The sequence below is a fragment of the Tursiops truncatus genome, chromosome 4 (genome assembly GCF_011762595.2).
Source record: "Tursiops truncatus isolate mTurTru1 chromosome 4, mTurTru1.mat.Y, whole genome shotgun sequence".
NCBI classification, from domain to species: Eukaryota; Metazoa; Chordata; class Mammalia; order Artiodactyla; family Delphinidae; genus Tursiops; species Tursiops truncatus.
In genome coordinates, this window is record NC_047037.1 from 59,838,654 (window position 1) to 59,859,347 (window position 20,694).

General features: G+C 34.9%; 1 protein-coding gene across 3 annotated transcripts in view; it reads right to left on the reverse strand.

Annotated features, from left to right (window-relative positions):
• Window positions 1-7,320: 7,320 nt before the first annotated feature.
• The window catches only part of DCUN1D1 (defective in cullin neddylation 1 domain containing 1), a 30,961-nt gene continuing 17,587 nt past the window's right edge, over window positions 7,321-20,694 (reverse strand). For 2 of the 3 annotated variants that reach the window (XM_019946261.2, XM_019946260.3), the window contains exons 5-7: window positions 11,828-11,910; window positions 11,492-11,588; window positions 7,321-10,130 (exon numbers count right to left, since the gene is read on the reverse strand). In XM_019946261.2, the coding sequence (XP_019801820.1) occupies window positions 10,051-10,130; window positions 11,492-11,588; window positions 11,828-11,910 (260 nt within the window). In that variant the 3' untranslated portion in view covers window positions 7,321-10,050. Of the gene's footprint in view, window positions 10,131-11,491; window positions 11,589-11,827; window positions 11,911-14,986; window positions 15,069-20,694 lie in introns of those variants that run through there. The other variant, XM_073803928.1, reaches the window with a different exon arrangement.

Here is a 20,694-nt window from a genome sequence, read left to right on the forward strand (position 1 = left end):
GTAGAACTACCCTACCTGGCATTTAAAAATATGTGTGCAATTTAGACCATCACATGGCGGGGGGGCAGTTTTTTATTTCCTGTGGTAAAATGTACAGCTCTGATGCAGAATTGTCCTACCCAAAAATGCTCATAGCACCCAGATTGGAGGCACTAAAACTATCTGGCTATACTTTGGGGCATCACTTATTTTTACTTGTTTGAGAGAATAAGAAACATTCATGTCTAACAACAGAATACTTGATCCCCCCCCCATTTCTAATCTAACTGTTTCCCATTATGATAAATGACACCATCATCCACATAATTGTTCCAACTAGACATATTTCCTTCCCTCCCCCCAACATACAATCCATCATTAAATTATTTGATGCCACTTCTAAAATATATCCCTAGTCTGCCAACCTCTCTTCTATCACTGTCACACTAGTTCAAAGGAACATCACCTCTAGTCTAGACAGCAACCTCCTAACTCCCTGGAAACCATTCTCCACACAGCAGCCAGTCATGTTTTAAAAGCAAAACTCAAAAATTTTTTCTTCCCTGTTTTAAAATCTCCAAAGGTGTCTCATTGCACTTAGGAAGTCAGACTCCTTGTGTTAGTTCACAAAATCATACGTGATGTGCCTCCTGCCTGCCTCTTCTCATCTCATGGCACTCTGCTCCTCAGCCACTGTGCCACCTCACTGCCTTACCTTCCATTCCTCAAACTTGCCAAGTTCATTCGTGACTCAGGGACTTTGAACTACTGTTCTCTGCTAGATCTAAATCACACGGGTGGCTCCTTTTCTTCTGGAGCTCTGGCCCTGCTGAACCAATTCAGAATCTCCAGAAGTAGGACTAAGGTGGTTACCTTAAAAATAAGTAAACTAAAAAACTTAGATACACTAAAGTTTGTGAACCAGTTAGCTAAATTTTCTCTTCCTCATGTCTCTAAGCAAGTTACAGATTTGTTAATGAGCCTGGAAGTAAAAAGTACCTGAGGATCCAATTCAATAATTTTTCTTGTTTCCCTTCGAAAACTTTCACATTCAGTGCATGTAGTAGTTAGATACGGCCATACTGCTGCAACAGACACCCAACAATAATAAAGAGACTTAAAGAGGTATAACATTTAGTGATTACATTCTGTGGAGAGTTCCAGTAGGAATTATACAACATGACAAAGTGGGAGTTATTCCTGGAATGCAAGGACGGTTCAACACATGAAAATCAATCATTCTAATATACCACATTAACAGAGTGAAGGACAAAAACCACATTATCATATTAATTGATGCAGAAAAGCATTTGATAAGACAACACCCTTTCCTGACACCCCCCCCACCCCCGCAAGAAAAAATCAACGAATCAGGAATAGAAGGAAACTACCTTAGCATAATAAACACCATATAGGAAAATCCCACTGCTAACATTATACTGCAATGGTAAAAGAGGCAAAACTTTTCCTCTAAGATCAGGAACAAGACAAGGATGCCCACTCTTGCCACTTCTATTCCACATGTTTTTTGAAGTCCTAGTCAGAGCAATTAGGAAAGAAAAAGAATTAAAAATCATTGAAATTGGAAAGAAGAAAAATTATGTTTGCAGATATTATCTTTCATGTTGAAAATCCAAGATTCCATACACATACACACAAACCCTTATTTTGTTTTAATATAAAGCAAAATAAAAGAAGAAATCTAAAGCGAGAAATAGACAGCAATATAATAATAGTAGGGGACTTCAATATCCCATTTTCATCAATCATCCAGACAGAAATCATCCAGACAGAAAATCAATATAGACACATTGGACTTAATAACATAAGGCCAAATGCTTAATATCTAGAATATCAAAAGAACTCCTACAACTCAACACCAAAAAAATCAAATAACCCAATTCAAAAATGGGCAAAAGACTTGAATAGTCATCTTTCCAAAGATGATATACAAATGACCAACAAGCATGTGAAAAGATGCTCAAAATCACTAACCAGAGAAATGCAATTCAAAACCACAATGAGATATTACCTCATATCCATTAGGATGTCTAGTATAAAAAAAAAAAAAAAGGAAGGAAGGGAGGGAGGGAGGGAGGAAATAAGTAATGATGAAGATGTGGAGAAACTGGAACCCTTGTGCACTGTTGGTAGGATTGTAAAATGGTGTGACTGCTGTGGAAAACAGTATAGAAGTTCCACAAAAAATTTAAACTAGAACTGCCATAGGATCCAGCAATAGCACTTCTGGGTATGTAACCTAAAGAACTGAAAGGATCTCAAAGAGATACTTGCACATGTATGTTCACAGCAGCACTGTTCACAATAGCCAAATGTCCACTGGCAGATAAATGGATAAGCAAAATAAAATGTGATATATACTTACAATGGAATATTATTCAGCCTTTAAAAGGAATGAATTCCTGTCACATTCTGCAACAAGGGTGAAGCTTGAGGACATTATGCTAAGTGAAACAAGCCAATCACAAAAAAGATAAATACTGTGTGATTTCATTTACATGAAGTACCTAAAATAATCAAATTCATAGACACACAAAGTAAGATAGTGGTTACCAGGGGCTGGAATATGAATATGTTTTCAAGTCTATTTGTAGGAGTGGAATTGCTGAGTCATATGTTAACTCTATGTTTAACTTTTTGAGGAACAGCCAAACTGTGTTCCACAGCTGCTGCACCATGTTACATTCCCACCAATGTACAAGGGTTCCTATTCATCTACATGCTCTTCAACACTTGTCCATTTTTATTAAAGTAATCCTTGAAGGTGTGAAGTGATAACTCACTGTGGTTTTGATTTTCATTTCCCTAATGACTAATGAGGTTGAGCATTTTTTCATGTGCTCATTAGCCATTTGTATATACGTTTTGGAGAAAGGTCTATTCAAATACTTTGCTCATTTGTAAATTGTGTTGTCTTTCTATTCTTAAGTTGTAAGAGTTCTTTATATATTCTGGATACAAGTCCCGTTATATTTTAAAGTTAAGGGAATGTCTGTTGATACAATTATTGTGGCTTTCTAGACCACACTTCATTAACTTCCAAAATATTTTCAAGTTAACAGTATTTTTTGATTAAGTACATCAAATGTCACCTTAAATATAATTGCATAGAAGTTTAAAAATTTAAAGCAACCACTGCATTTTCAAACAAATGAATTCCGAGCTGAGGAGAGGCAGGTACGGGGATCCATAAGTTAAAAGAAATTCAGAGATATATGCAACATATGGACCTTATTTGAAACCTGACTTGAACTGGAAAATTAATTATGAGATAATTTTAAATGCTAACTGAATAATTACTAATAAATTGTTAACATTTAAGTGTGATAACAGTATTGTGGTTATCTTAAAGAGCTTTTTCTTTCAGACATACATAACTGAAATATTTACAAATGAAACTATTTGCTACCTGGGATTTGCTTCAAAATAAATCAGGGTTGGGAAGATGGGTGGCATACAGATAAATCAAGATCGGCCATGAATTGATTACGTGGAAGTAAGTTCATCATACTATTTTGTATATTCTGAAATTTAGCATTAAAAATAAAATAAACACTACACCAATGTCCACTACGTATTAAGAGCACAGGTGGCTGGCAGCAACTAAACAGAATCAACTAAAGTTTTACAAACTTAAGAAATTAATTTCTCAAAGCAAAAGAGCTCTGAGAAAATTAATAATGAGACTGACATATCTGTACAAATTACGTATACAACGTTTTAAGTATTACCACCAGTCACAGGCTAACTGGGTAGTTATATCAATCACCGTACACACAATAGCACAAAGCAACAGCCATCAGCATCACTCTTTACCTACACAGTTTATCTCCTCACCAGAGTTCACTAAGGGACTGGAACTCCCACTGGAAGGGTATAACAACTACCCTCACTGGTTACAGAAAATACTGCCTTCAAGTAAGTGTAAGTACATTTCAAGTAATTTTACAGCAATCTCTCAGACCACCTTATGTTGGGTTGGCCAAAACATTCATTGGGGATTTTCCATTACATCGTATGGGAAACCTAAACGAACGTTTTGGCCAACCCAATACTTACCCAAATTGCACATCCTACAGACATGTCAATTAGGATAGCTAGATATATATATATAACTTGCACACTTAAGATACATATCCACCAGAATGACAATAATAATAGTAATAATAATAAACATTCACAAGGATTTACAGAAGCTGCAACCCTTATGCATTGTGATAGGAATATTTTTAAATGGTACAGCCACTTTGGAAAACAGTTTGGCAGTTTAGAAAGTCAAACAAAATTTGCAAACAACCCGACAATTACACTCCTAGGAATCTACCTAAAAGAAATTAAAATATATGTCCACACAATGACAAATAACGGGGAATGCTCACAGAGTTACTATTCATAACCAAAAATGTAAACAATCCAAATGTCCGACTGGTGAATGAATAAACAAAATGTAGTATATCCATACAATGCAATACTATATAGCAACTAAAAGAACTAAAGTACAGGTATACGCTATAACACGGACGAACCTCAGAAACATTATGCCAAGGGAAAGAAGCCAGATACAAAAGTCTTCAAATTGTATGGTTCTATTCACAGGTAATTTCTAGACAGGGAAAATTTATAGAAACAGATTAGTGTGGCTGCCTGGGGCTTGGGGTAGGAACAGGAACTAACTGCAAAGGACCAGGAGGGCAACTTTTATGGGCTGATGGAAATTTTCTAAAACTGGATTGTGATGATGGTTTTGCAACTCCATGAATTTACTAAAACCACTGAATTATACACTTACAATGGGTGGATTTTACGGTGTGTAAATTATAGCTCAATAAAGTTGTTGTTGAGTACCATCACAATAAAGTCTTAAGAATGACTATTTTAAAGCTCTGGCTTTCATTTCATATAATTTCAATATATTTAATTCTAACATACTCTCAGGATTAAGAATATTGAAAACTAAACTAGCTATTTTCAAAGGATTCCAAGTACACACATCTCTAAACCTTACTGATCAAATATTGCTCTTTAAGCTCTGTGTCATGTAACTATGTGATAAAAATCACTGTCTAGAGCTTTCCTTAGTATTTCCCCTTAGCCATTTTGTTTTCCCCTAAACTTATGCCCTACAGTGTTCGTTTCCGTAAAAATCTCATTTGGCACCGCTCAAGTTTTCCGTTAGATCCAATGTTTTCTTAAAATATTTCATAACCTGAAATAAAAATTTAAGTAGTTATATTAAACATCTACCTAAATACATATATACATTCTAAATATAAAATGAATATTATCCTTTTCTTCTTTGCTTTGTTCATTAAGTTACTCACATGCTGCCGTCTGTTAAGTTTCCAAACTTTGAAACAATGAAGTTTCAAATCAAGCTTTGTTTTCACTATTTTGGTTAAAAATTGTTTGTTTTAAACTTATTTGATGGATTCCGACTCCATCTCTTCCCATTCCACTGAAAAATCTGCCAAAGAGGTTATGTTCCCTATAAGCCAGTCATTAAAACAAACATTGTTTTAACCAAACATCTTTTCCCCAAACCAAATCTCATATGAAACGCCAATAACCTACAAGAGATAAAATAGAAAGCTTCCAACCTCATAAATACAGCAGCCTCAAGGTATGGCTTGAAAACAAATGCTTTAAGTTACAAGCTACACTGACTTCTGCACAGCACAAATACAGAAAAGGTAAGCTGAAAATACATAAGCAATACTTTTAAGAAAAACTTGGATATACTTGATTAAAAATATATTAGGAACTCAATTTTTAAAATGGATTAATTATAAAACGATTCCCCAAATAATCTGTCTTTAAAACTCCATAAATGAAGACATTACTTTTTGGGAATTCCATCTACTACAAAGGCTGTGCACATTTTATCATAATTTCCTTATTATGACAGATTAAAAAAAGACCAACAGAAGAGAAGTCAAAAGCCACATTAACACAAAACACTGAGCCTAGTGGAAAAGTGTCAAATAAATGAGTTTGTCAGTAAGAAATGCCAGTTACCCAACAGGCAGTAAAGAAAATAGATGGCAAGAATGCTCTGGTAAAACCATTTATGTAACTGTATTATGAATTAAGGAAAAAAAAAAAAACAGGACTATCTGCCTCCAGAATCAGGTACAAATCAAGCAAATATTCAACCAAAATAGGGACAAATAGGGTAAACCTGGAAAAGGGGATTTGTACTATTAGGAATTTTCAAATTTATCAACTACAAAATATAAACCCCTTCCCCTTCAGAAATCAAAGGTAAAGGTATCATGATATATAACTTCACCACATTTTTATAAAATAAAAATAGAAATTATTGCTATATGATTGTAAAAATGGAGGCAAGTAAAGAGTTCAGAAATATACTCGTTTATAATCAATTAAATGATGAGCCATAATTTGAACCCTAATTATCACATTATGTAGAAATCACAATTCAGGTATTGCGTCCTCAGATATTAAGTTATATGTTAAATAGTTCACATTTTAAAAACATTTTATCATTACATTATCAAATTTGATAAAATCTTATCAAAACATCTATGTATGCAATATAAATCATATTGTTAAAAGTATAAAGTAACATTTAAAGAAAACTGCTGAGGTGTCAAGTAAGTATTTTCTATTAAATATACACAATTTAACATTTAGAACTCCATAAATTAATTCCTTCTAAAAGTTGATTCAGGTTTACAAAGGCATACTTCGTGAACTATAATAAATTTCCCCAGCACCACTTTCCTTTTTTTATTCCAAAATTCTTTCATTAGGTTTAACTTTCTTCTGTCATTCATACGTAAAAGTTACAGAAGGTTTACAATACGTAGTCTTCATTGTAACATGTTTTTAAAAATCTAAGCAAAGTGCACATTAAACTGGCTACAACTACTCAAACCTCTTGATTATCGTCAAATAAAAAATAGATGAATACTTCATTCACTTAAATCTTTCTGAGGAAAAAAAATAGTATACCTTGCTTAAATAAGAATTCCCCAGTAAGCATATTATATAAAAGATTTCCCATGTTATTTTATTAAGTTTTCTTTCTCTCATTAAAACTTTTTAAAAGTCTAATGAAGAACACATACTTACAAAGCCGTATTACACAACTACAGTACTGTTAATTAAATAAAGCAGCCCAGTATAGTTGTAAACATTTTAAATGTAGTAAACAAGACTTGGCATGTCTTTTCTCCCCAAAACTTGCCATTATAATGCTCTTTCCATAAATAATTATCCTTTCTGGAAAAGTTTTCTGGTATATTTTAGTCTTTAAAAGTATTACACTGAAATAATATGTGAAAAGATTTAGTCATGGCAATTTCACTGAAGCTTTTATTGCCTCTGTTGGTAATATGACAGGGATGTAAGAAACACAATTGAACTTACAGAGATATGCAGATGATAGTCACTAAAGATAATCTTGATCTCAAGTATTTTTATATGTGGGCACTTCTAATTTTATACACTTTACTATTTAAAAAGCATTACATTGTAAAATGTGTACCTGTTTTGACATTTGGCAAAAAGGAAACTGTACCTGTGGTTCAGTTTAAAACAAAGAATCAGCATGGGGAGTTTACCAGAATGAAGACTGAAACACTAATGAATTAAAGCAATTCAAGTTGTGTGTGTGTGTGTGTGCGTGTGTGTGTGTGAGCATGTGTGTCTCTTTCAACCTGTCAATCTCTCTCTTTCACACACACGCACACGCACACGGCCATTATGTGTAAGCATTTTTTAGTACAAAATATTCCCTGTAACCAGACATGTATCCTCAGAATAACCACACCACATTAAATCAGTCTTCTCTTTTCAGCCCTAGTAATAGTATTGTTTAATTCTAAGATGCCATCATAGAGTTAACAACCTTAACTTTTATGCTACATGATTATATTCAAAGCTTTATGTATTTTTCTGTTTATAATTACATAGTAATTATAAATGTTTAGTACCAAACTGATGACAAACACTATTTTGTTGAAAAGGTCTTGCATTTAAAAGGAAAAGTCTGTAAAACCCAAGGCACTAGGCCACGAATCAATATCAGACTTTTATGAAAAACAATTTATATTGGGGAAAAAAAGCTAATCGGATCTCATTTCAAAACACAGCATACCGGAATTAATTAATCAATTCAAAAACAATACCATAACTCAAAATCTTCAAGACAGGAAACAAAATAGTACATTTATATATATATATCTTTTAAAAATTTTTCATAATTGAAGTTCCTCTTAATATTTACAAATATGAAATCAGGAAATACTGAAAGCAGCAGGATTCTTCTTTTTTCTTTTCTTTTTTTAATAACCAATTCCAGTAACCTGAATAGAAATTTTCAAAATTTTCTTTTGATAGAATCATATTCTTGAATTAAAGTTATGATTAGAATATTAATATATATGGGGGAAGCTTTCTAGTCAATTTCAAAATCGTAAATAAAAAGTAGTTTTAATATATCATTGTTTCTTAAAATCATTTCCGCATATACCTTATAATGTACTGCTATTCTGAAGTACATACCTTTGATAATTTCAACATTAGAACTTAGAGTGCCTGGATACACCAAGCAAAATCTACTCCTGCTAAAAACCAGTCATCCAATATCAGAAATTTTACATTTTTTAACCTGCCTTATAGAAATGTTTAAGAAAGCAATAAACCCTTCTTCACAGGTCAAGAAGTGAACAAAGAAATGAGCATTTTCAGCATGAAAGCAGTTCATGGGTCTTGTAATGAAGGGAAAAAAAAGAAACATACAAGACAGAGTGCTGCTTTGATGTGAAAACTGAGCTAATCTGAGTAAAACAAAGAACAGTAAAAATTAAATAATTTACGAAAATAGAAGCCAGATTGGTACTTTGCATCAAGTGCATGCCTGCTTGAAAATCTTTGCTCCTGAAATATTTGGCAACCACAGTGATTAGCAGTTAAAGCAACTTCAACAAAATAAGAAGTCATCAAAAATGGACTATTTGTCTGAAAGAGCAGTACCTATAAGAATTGAACTTTATGGCTCATTACAACCATTTTCAAAATTTAATTCCTACTATCTTCTTATAAATTAAGAGAATTTCATTTGTGTTCCATAGTGCGCTGACCAAAAAAACCCCAAAAAACAAAAATAAACCCTCATGCCTAAATTTAGAATATTGTATTATGTAGCAATCTAAAACATTCAAAACAAATTAAATAGTTTAACTTACTCGACAGGCATATCAGCGTTTCAAAATCATAATGAAATCCAATTATGGAGTGCATAATGTAGACAGGAGTAGAATCTAACATTATGCAGATGTTTTTCTAAATAAAACCCCCTGTAAGACAACTATATATAAACATGGGTAAGATAAGTGCAGACTAGATCTGTGGAACCTTCTGAAATCGAGGGTCTAAAACACAGTAAAATTTTGGGTAGGCACACCAAGTTATCCTAAAAATTTTTCACGTTGGTTATTTTGACTTTTTTTTCAACAGATACTCTACTCACGTTAACAATACATGTGATTTGCCAGGAAAAAAAAAAATCCCCCCATACCAAAACAACATTCCAGATCTGGTACACTTAAATATATCACTCTCACTGGAAGTGCTATCAGCATAGTCTTTGCAACTAGCCCAAAGCATATATTTAAGAAGTTTTTATAAATTGTGATGTTCACATGTTTAATTCTTATGCCAAACTGTTTTCTGATGAAGACAGCATTGTGCTTTATGCAAGAATGGAAACTTCAAAATAATCACCATAAAGCTTCTAAGACTTATGGGAGAATAAACTAGGATGGTCCACAGATATAAGATGAAATCCACAATGTTGGAATAATAAATGTTTAGAGCGGCCCAGACTAGAAGACAAGCCCAAACCACCATTAGAAGAATGAAATACGATATGGTCCAAGATGTATCCTTAAAGTTTTGTCTCAACCCTCAGTCTGAATTGTGAGGATTGATCTTCAGTTCAGTCCAGCCAGCAGAAATTGACTGTGCAATTTTCCATTGTATTTATTGTACAGACTATGTACATTCTAGAAGGTTCCTTTAGTGCTACACTGTTGTACTTTTTGTCCCAGCAATTTGAGGGCGTGCAAATTCCACAAAGTCATCAATAAGAACAGGCCATGCTCCTGTGGGGGGGGGGGAGGGGGGCGGGGATGGGAGAAAGGAAAGAAAGAAAGCAGAAATAAGGCTAACATTTTAATAGAATCCTTTATTTTTTTAAAATATCTTCCCCATAATTGTTAAAGTATGTCATTATAAGTATTCCCACTGATAGGACTTCCAAATTTCTAGCTCTTTAGAGTTTCTACCTAGAGTATTCCTTTCTCTCTTCTCTATTATTCCAATACTTGATAATTCCTTGAATGATAAAAAAATAACCCTTCTGGTAACTAATAATATTATGGTTTTCTGAAGGCCACTGAAGCCAGGCCACTGAAGTAATTTGGTCAAATCTGACCTTGATATGATGACATGCTGCCAGTGCTGCTGAAAGCACAGTAGGTTGGAGTTAATCTTTTTTTGCACTTTGTGGCAATCTTACAAAGGAAATTAACAGCAAGGATCAAACTCTAACCTATTTCATGATAATAAATTACTAAAGGATTTTAAATTACATATGCGCATGCCTCTATACATGCCTCTTCTCTATGCCAACCTCCAAATAGGAAGTTCTTCACTTTTGTGTAAGGTCTAACAGAAAGCACAATTATCAATTATCAGTCATTTCTCACTTCTTAAAGAAGACAATACATGACAATGAAAACAAAGATAAGGAAATAACATTATCTTTGGTTACATTAAGTAGTTCCAGGACACTTTTAAGGAGACCAAGGTTACTAGAGATTTTTCAAAAAATACCTCTGCCTATTCAACAATATCAAAAAAAAAAAAATCCTGCTAATTCTCAAGGGGAACTAGGTAAGTATGCGTGAAGAAACAAATGTAAATCACTGCCAGTTCCAGAAAAACAAAAGCACATGTCCTGATAGTGGATGGCAAAATCATCCTTATACATACATGAAGAAACAGCAGAAAAGCATTCAATCAGTGAATATTTACTGAATGCCAAGAGTACTACAGTAGGAAACGAAAGTCCGTTTCCATTTGGACAAGGTCACTAAACTTAAGGAGTTTACAATCAAGTTCACAGACAAAACAAACAGACAACAACAAAAAATACATATACAAGTACTATAAAAGTACATTAAGAAAAGAATAGGTTCTTAAAGTAAACTGAAAATCTAAAACATGGATGAAAAGTACTCATGCCTTTCTGGAAGACATGAATACACAGAATTGGTATTTAAGGAAACAATGCAGATTGGTAAAGAGGATGAAGGCATTTCATACATTCAGAAGAGCACAAATAAAAGCTCAGAAGAAGGAAATTAACTCTAAGAAAAACAGAAGTAGACAAGAAGTTCAAGACTGTGTGATAAAAGAAGACAAATTTTTCAAAAAACTGATAGAGCAAAATGTTCATTACCTTCTTCATCATAATTAGACATGTCATCTGCAATCATTGTACTGAAGTCTAAAAGAAGATTCCAAGTATCTTTTGGTATTGATCGTTTATGATGTTCCTATTAAAAAAAAAAAGAAGCATCCAAATCACTAAAAAGAGTTTCAAAAAAACAGTCCAGATGATACCAAATACAAGAATGCAAAACAACCTATGTAATAAAATTCTGGAAATCAAATTTTTCATTCTATGTCCATTACATGCTCTGAAATGAGTTAGTTATGCTTTAAAATGTTAATTTATCTTCAAACAAAGCAAAAGTTTAGAGAAAACACCGAACTGCAGAAAATATGAACTTACCAACAAAAATTTATTCCATAAGTCTAAGAATTTAAATCTTCCATTAAGCACTAAATTCCAGTAGGCAATGGCCATTTCTAGATCTGTAATATTAAAAATAAATTATATACTTCAAATGTCAGGAATATTTGTCCCTGAAAAAAAAAAAAACACCAGGTAAGACAAAAGATAGCCTTTAAAAAAAAAAAAAAAAAAGGCTCGTGTCCTGAATACTTACATAATAAAAATTTCCTATAGAGTTAAGTCCAAGCTTTGTATCCTGCTTCCATCACAAATGAATGGTGCCTTCAGGGCAAGAAGGATATCACTTACCTCATAAGGGGTTTCTGAAGTTTAAATAAGATAACGTAGGTAAGCATGTTTGACTAGCTCATAAGTATTCAAATATTAATGTACACCAGTATTTCCTGACCTCAGCACTTTTGACATTTTGGGGCAGATAATTTTTTGTTGTGGGAAGCTGTCCTGTGCATTACAGCACTAGCAGCATCCCTGGCCTCTATCCACTAGATGCCAGTAGCAGTTCTGCCCCATCCCCAGTGGTGACAACCAAAAGTATCTCCACATATTGACAAAGGTCCCCTGGGAGGCAAAACTGCCCCCAGCTGTAAATCACTGAGGTACACCTATAAGCTGTAATGCAAAGAATTACTACCCACAATCCTAACCAATCTTACGCTCCAAGTTGTTGGCTGACTGATCCTCAAGGAGACCATTAAGAATGGTCTTTAAGACCATTGATCATTGATGACCATTGATGACCATTGACCAATTGACCATTGATGACAATAAGAATGGTCATTAAGACCATATTAAAAATTTAAAATTAATAATAAACTAAGATTTGTCTTTTTAAAAGTCTGATGAAGAGGATATAAATGACTATTTAACTGGTTTTGGAGCCGATAAGGATAAAGAAGCAATATTACCACATGACAAAAAACTATATCTGTCATAACAACAGAGAGAAAGAACTATGATCTCTTTCAAAGAACTAAAGTAGTTAGATCAAGCTTTTATGAGTAAATTTACATTTCCAGGTCAGGAAAAATTACATCCCAAGTAACTTAAAAGTCCTTTTAGATATGATCTCCAAACTACTCTGGATAATCTGAGGAATCATGAAAGACTAGGAAAGACTCCAAAAAGACTCACATCCTACCTGAAAAAAAACATATAGGACATAAGGCAAAAAATCCCCCATCTTCACTAGACCCTAACCCTCTTCAAGGATAGGGACTACATATCCCCAAACTAGCAGAATGAAACACACAGTAGGCATTCAGAAACTGCTGAATGAACAAGTTTCCTTGGAAAAGGTGCCTCTTCTCCCATCCAAGGTTAAGCCCCTAACACCATTATTATGGATCCAATATGCCATCCTGCCTTTTCAAAGAATCTGGTCTACTGATTAATTTTCTTCTCTCCCTGTATCTTCAACTTTGCCCTGTCTTCCAGCTTTCCCCTCCACAAAGGAACACGCTCAAGTTATCACCTATCTTTAATAAATCTTTCTTGTATCTCTCCATTCCCTTACAAGCTACCCTCTTTCTCCTTCCCTTCACAGATCATCTTGAGAGAGTACATGAGTCTTCTACTTTTATTTTTAATGTGCTCATGAAAACATGTCTGAAAGTCCAGTTCAGATCCCCATGTTTTAAGAGAACTAGAAATATGACAACAACCCCTAACTAATCACAATTCCTTTTTAATCTTTTCAGTCTTTAAAGCTCTATACCAAATATTCCTTCCAGGTTCTTTAATTTTATTCTTTTCTTTACCAACCAAACATATAATTGTCTAGCTTAAGTGCAGTAAGATCGCTCTTATTAGCATGTATAGTAGGATTTGCTGTTATTAGCATGCTTAATGATATCCTTCTTCACTTCAAATGCATTAAATTTATGAGAACTAAGCTTATTACTAGTGTTAGCATTTTTTTCCCTTTTCAATTAATTTTTAGAAAATAAGGATGAGAAACAATGAAATATTCAAATAACTGTAAACCATGAGACACCTATAAAGGCCCATTTCTCAGCTGATATACTAACCTAAGAATCTTACAAGAATAGGAGTGTACATATATGATGTTTGAAAGTTCAGGTAGTTAAAAGAACTTTTTGTAATCTACATTCATTGTCCAATTTCCTCACCTACCACACATTTTAATTCTATAAACTAGTGTCCACCTCCGTCACTCACCCCACTGAAAGTAATCTCTGAAGGGTCACCAAGCCCTTCTGGTTGCCAAATAAACCTTTAAGTCCTTAATTTACTTGGCTCTCTGCCGTATTTGACAAAACTGAGTACACCTCCTGGATGGAACTGTCGCTTCTCTCAGCTTTAATGGTATCACTCTATTGATTTTCCTCTGTCCTCTCTGGCCTTATTTTCTTTTACTGCTCCTCTTCCTCCATTTCTCCATTAAATGTTGATGTTCTATAACACTGTACGTCAGCAATAACCACCTCTACTTCTCTCAGTAGATTTTTCAAACCTTTACCTTTTTTCAAGTTATATGCTCAAACCATCTCTAACAAGTCCTAAATCTGAAACTGCTCTTTCTATATTCTAGATTCTTACATCTAATTGCCTAAGGACATCTTCAACTGGATATCCACAAACAACTCAAATTCAACAGGGCTCAAACTGAACTACAGACCTACCATTTTCTTTTCTCTCAATGAATGTCATCACCCTACAGTGTTTCTCAATGAAACACAATTTTTCATTGTAAGGAAATGAAGTCCTATGCACTGCAGGTCATTTAGCAGACCCCTAATCCCAGTAGAAGCCCTCAGTCGTTACAACAATACCAAAAATACCCCCCCCCCACATTTCCAAATATCCCCAAATGGGGGTTAAGACTAACTTCCTCATCACACTTCCAATCAAAGCTTTCTCATTTTGGCTTCTAAGCACCTTTTAAATCTCTCTCTTTTCTCCATCCCTTGCTAGGGCCTACGCTAGGGGCCTCTTCATGTCTAGCTAAATCACTGCAACAGCTTCATAACCAATTTCTCTTCCTCTAGTTCTGCCTCCACACCTTTTAAAGGACCACACTGCTTTCAGATGGACCTTTCAGGCATATAAATTTGGTTTCACTTCCATGTTAAAATTCTTCAATGATTAAAACAACAATGAGATACCACTACACACCTTTTGGAAGGGCCAAAATCCAAAACACTGACAACACCAAATGCTGGCGAGGATGTGAAGCAACAGGAGCTCTCATTCATTGCTGGTGGGAATGCAAAATAGTACAGCCACTTTGGAACAGTTTGGCAGTTTCTTACAAAACTAAACATACGCTTACCATGTGATCCAGCAATCACACTCCTGGGTATTTTCCCAAATGAACTGAAAACTTATATCCACACAAAAACCTGCACATGGATGTTTACAGAAGTCATAACTGCCAAAACTTGGAAGCAACCAAGATGTCCTTTAGTAGGTAGACAGATATATAAACTGTGGTACATCCAGATTAAGAAAAATTATTCAGTGCCAAAATGAAATGAGCTTTCAAGCCATGAAAAGATACGGAGGAAAACAAATGCATAATAATATTATTAAGTGAAGAAGTCAATCTGCAAAGGCTACATACTGCATGATTCCAACTATATGACATTCTGGAAAAGGCAAAGCTATGGAGAGAGTAAAAAGATCAGTGGTTGCCAGGTGTTAGGAGGGAGGAAAGGATGAACAGGCAGAGCACAGAGGTTTATTAGGGAGAGTGAAACTTCTCTGTATGAAGATATTATGGTGGATACATGTCATTATACATTTGTCCAAACTCATAGAATGTACAACATTAACAGTGAACCCTAGGGGAGGGATAAATTAGGAGTATGGGATTAAGATATACACACTACTATATATGGAGTAGAGAACCAACAAGGACCTACTGTATAGCACAGGGAACTATACTCAATATCTTGTAATAACCTATAATGGAAAAGAATCTTATATGTATCCCGTATATATATAACTGTATTACTTTGCTATACACCAGAAACTAACACAACATTGTACATCAACTATATTTCAATAAAATTAAAAAAAGAAAAAAAGAGTGAACCCTACCGTGAAGTTGAACTTTGTATGATAATGATGTGTCAATGTAGGTACAACTGTAACAAATGTACCATTCTGGTGGGGATTTGATAATGGGAGAAGCTATGCAGTGTGGGGGAAGGGAGTAGTTGGGAAATCTCTGTACCTTCTGCTCAATTTTGCTGTAAATCTAAAGCAGTTCAAAAAATAAAGTCTATTAACTTTTTTAAAATCTGCAATATTTCCTACTGCCTTCAGATAAAAATCTACATTTCTAGTCAAATGAACTTACTTGCAGTTTCTCAAAGGTGCTATGTCTCTCACCTCTAAGCAACTGAACTTGCTAATCTCTCCACATTAGAGATGTCTTCTTTTTCTTTTGGCTTTGAAAACATTAATTCATTCTTCAAGGCTCAAAAATTATAATCTTTCTGAAGACTTTGCAAACTCACCCAGACAGACTTAAGATGTTCCTAACTCTATGCTCTCAGAGTAACCAGCCAATAAATGTTTTTGGATGAAACAGGAATATTCAAAAAGATTAATGTTATTATTAGGAGCTGAAACACATAAGATTAAGTTGTACAGGGATAAAATGTCAATTGCCACAAGCATATGAAAAACTGCCCTTTAGGGAATTCCCTGGTGGTCCAGTGGTTAGGATTCAGCACTCTCACTGCCAGGGCCCCAGGTTCAATCCCTGGTCAGGGAACTAAAATCCCATAAGCCGCACGGTACGGCCACACACACACACACACACACACACACACACACACAAAAGGAAAGGGGGGGGGGAGGGGAGGAGAGGGGGGGAAAGGAAGGAAAGCTGCCCTTTAGTTAGAAATGTCTGAGTGACAAAGGAATAGCCCAGCTAGAGAGAAGTGGTTTAATATAGTAGTTTAGCTTCTTAAATCTCAACTCCACCACTAATTAAGTAGCCTCCGGCAACTAAGTTCACCTCTTGGTAATTCAGTTTAAAAAAAAGATAACAGTATCTACCCTCACAGGGTTGTTGTAATAATTAGACGAGTGAATACACCTAAAACATTGGAACAGTGCCTGGTAAATAACGTGTCCTTACTATTACTATTGTTTATTTTTAATAATTTTTAAAATTATTATTATAGATTCTGAAGCAGTATTGGAAAGAGAACAAAGTCAATAATAATGTAACAAGAAGCAACAACAGCAGTTAGAATAAACAGAAGGATAACACAGAGAAAAAGATACAAGCAAGTCTTAATAATAGTATTACCTAAAATTGAGATACTTGCAGAATGAATCCTTAAGCCCTTATAATAAAATTAAAAATGCAAACAGAGATAATCCCAGTGTCATTCTTTCAGACTGAATCAACAAGGGCAATGTGTTTCATAAAAGATGATCAATTGAGTGACATATGAATATGGAAATGAATTGAGACTGGATCCAAAAACCATCCCTAAGGGGAACAAAATGTTGCCAACTCACTAGGGAGGATGAATGGGGATTTAAAATCCTATTCACAAAGTCTTAATTTACCTAAAGATATCTATAGTTAGCACAGCATAATATAATAAAAAGAATATAAAATGTGGAATCAGAAGATCTGAGGCTGAGTCCCAATTCTACCAACTCTAAAGTTATGTGACCTTAATAAGTCAGGCTCTCTGACCATGAGTTTCCTCATTTTTATGACAAAGAGGTTTTTTACTTAGCTCCAAGGGCTGTTATGAGAAACAAATGGGATTACGTAAATGAAAATACACATTAAAAACACTCTATAAAATTATTTCTGAATATTAAATGAATGTTTAACAAGTAATGTTAAAAATGTTTAAATCAACTGCACAGGTAATAACATTCTAGCTGAACCACAACAGTTCATAAGAAAATAACCTACAGACTTTAAGAAAGTTCAGGACGGTCCTAAAAATACCATGGCTGTAAAAAACAAATGTAATTTTTGAACAAATTAATAGAATGAACAGTCTCGCAAAAAATAACGGATCCATAGTATTCTACATTAAATAGCCTCCTTCTGGAGTATTATGTTCAGCTTTACGAACTCTATTTTGAGAGAAACTGAGAAATTGGGAATGTTATCTAGGGGTGACAGCAACGGAATAACAAAGGTCTTCTCAAATGAAGAACAGTTAAAATTTGGAATGCTGACCTGAAAAAAAGGAGAAGGGATAAATGAGAAAAAAAATGGTTAGACTTCCTTTGTGCTGCAGCAAAGGTCAAATAAGAACAATGGTAAAAGTTATAAAGACAAAGGAAGAGTATTCTGTGATAAGAATGGACCACTTTCTAAAACAATGTGTGTTCAATCCCCGCCCTGTATATTCAAACATAAAAGCCATATGAGCATCAGGTACAGGTGCTACTTTGCATAGGTTAGATTTAACACAGGACTTATGAAATTCCTTTCAAATTTAAGATTCAGAAGACCATCAGAAATGGCAGGTGACTGAAGCAGATGGTGACAGAGGAAGTACCCTATCCTGGTGTCACAAGAAATAAGGTTATAGAAAATGAGAAAATATGGAAAACACCAGCTCTCATTAGAATTAGCACAGCTATTTATAAATAAACCGCAGTGCTGTCACTGTCGCTCTTTGCCAATTTGTTTGGGCCTCACCTCCTCTCCTACGATCTCCTAATTCCTTTCTGCCAAATTTTATAATTTAAGAGCCCTGTGAACCCTTAGAAAGGCTGTCAAGAAAACTGTTTTCTTTTTAATTAAGTTCTTCAACTAAGCAAGTCATTACATTTCCTGACACCCAATACCAATGCAAAACAAAAAGAGAAATTATGATTTGTCTTTTATTACATTTTTTTCTTTTTTTTAAATTAAGACTTTTTTAGTTTTAGGTTTATGGAAAAACTGAGCAGAAAGTACAGAGTTCCCATATACCTTTACCCCATCTTCCCCCCATTTCCACTATTTTTAAGATACTGTTTTAGTGTGGTATGTTTCTTATAACTGATAAGCCAATATTATTAACTAAAGTCCAGTATTTTACATCAGGGCTCACTCTGTGCTGTATATTCTATGGTTCAGGGCTTTTTTTAAAACAACTTCTAAATTGTGGTTAAATACACATAAAATGTATCATCTTAACCATTTTTCAGTGTACAGTTCAGTAGTGTTAGTTACATTCACGGTGTTGTACAATGAATCTCCAGAACTCTTCGTCTTACAAAACAGAAACTCTATACCCATTAAACAATGTTACATTTTTCTTAAGCTCAATACTTACTACATAATAGAATAAAACGTAATTTTAAAATCGAATCCTTCAGCACAATATTTTTCTCAACTTTTCCTGTAATCTAAAATTCCAATTTACCATCATATTGATATATCAAACAGCTATAAAAATGTTAATTTTGCTTTATCTTCACCAAATATAATAAAAACTAAGATTCAATATCAAGACTACATAGTCACCCAAAAACATCATTTATTTTGTGCTCTAGTAAGGGGTAGGGTTATAACTAAGGAATAGGTTCAGCCCCTTTAAATCAACACTTGAGATTCAAAACATTTTCTCTAATGGTATCAAAACATTGTGCTACATTTCTAAACACAAAGAAATAATTCTTTTAGTATATACATGTAAGTTCAAAGACGTTAATTGTTTTTTTGTGTGTTTTTTGCGGTACGCGGGCCTCTCACTGTTGTGGCCTCTCCCGTTGCGGAGCACAGGCTCCAGACACGCAGGCTCAGCGGCCATGGCTCACGGGCCCAGCCGCTCCGTGGCATGTGGGATCCTCCTGGACCGGGGCATGAACCCGTGTCCCCTGCATCGGCAGGCGGACTCTCAACCACTGCGCCACCAGGGAAGCCCCCGTTAATTGGTTTTTATTTGTGGGAAGAAAAGAGGAGACTAGAAAAACTAGCCCAGTTAACTTGTGGCCACAGATACAAGATAGAGAAACTAACACTAGGTATCCCAGCTTATTTTGCAAAATGAAGAATTTTCCTGTAAGAATAAGATGCAACCTAAATTAATTGGAAAGGAGACTTCATTATTTCGAATACTGCTTAATAGGTATTTTAGAAATCTTAATTCAGTCACATTTAGTCACTCTTTAGGCCAATTCTCAAATACAAATGTTGTATATTCATCCCTTCTACTAGCTTTCAGTCACTTCCTCCAGTCTAATTCCTAGTCACATAATCCTTTTCTCAAAGCTTTTTTTCTCATCTAAAATATAAAGAATGATTGGTACAGGGGCTTCCCTGGTGGCGCAGTGGTTGAGAATCTGCCTGCCAATGCAGGGGACACGGGTTCGAGCCCTGGTCTGGGAGGATCCCACATGCCCTGGAGCGACTAGGCCCGTGAGCCACAATTACTCAGCCTGCGCGTCTGGAGACTGTGCTCCACAACAAGAGAGGCCGCCAGAGTGAAAGTCCCGCGCACCGCAATGAAGAGTGGCCCCCATTTGCCGCAACTGGAGAGAGCCCTCGCACAGAAACGAAGACCCAACACGGCCAAAAATAAATAAATAAACAAAATGACGGAGGAATTATGTTTTAAAAAAGAATGATTAGTACAAGAGGCCCCTATTAGCCTCTCCAACTACTGTATCTTCAAAATCAAAAACTCACTTCCATCATTGGGTAAGTTATTTAACTTGCTGTGCCTCAGTTTCCTCATCTGCCAAATAAGGATAAAAAATGTCTAGCACTCTATGACTGGCACATGGCAGCTGGTGAATTACTGAATGAAAGAATGAATAACTCATAAAGTTGTTAAACACTAAATGAGGCAGTGTATGTAAAGTATTTAGCACACTGCCAGGCACACCAAAACCCCACA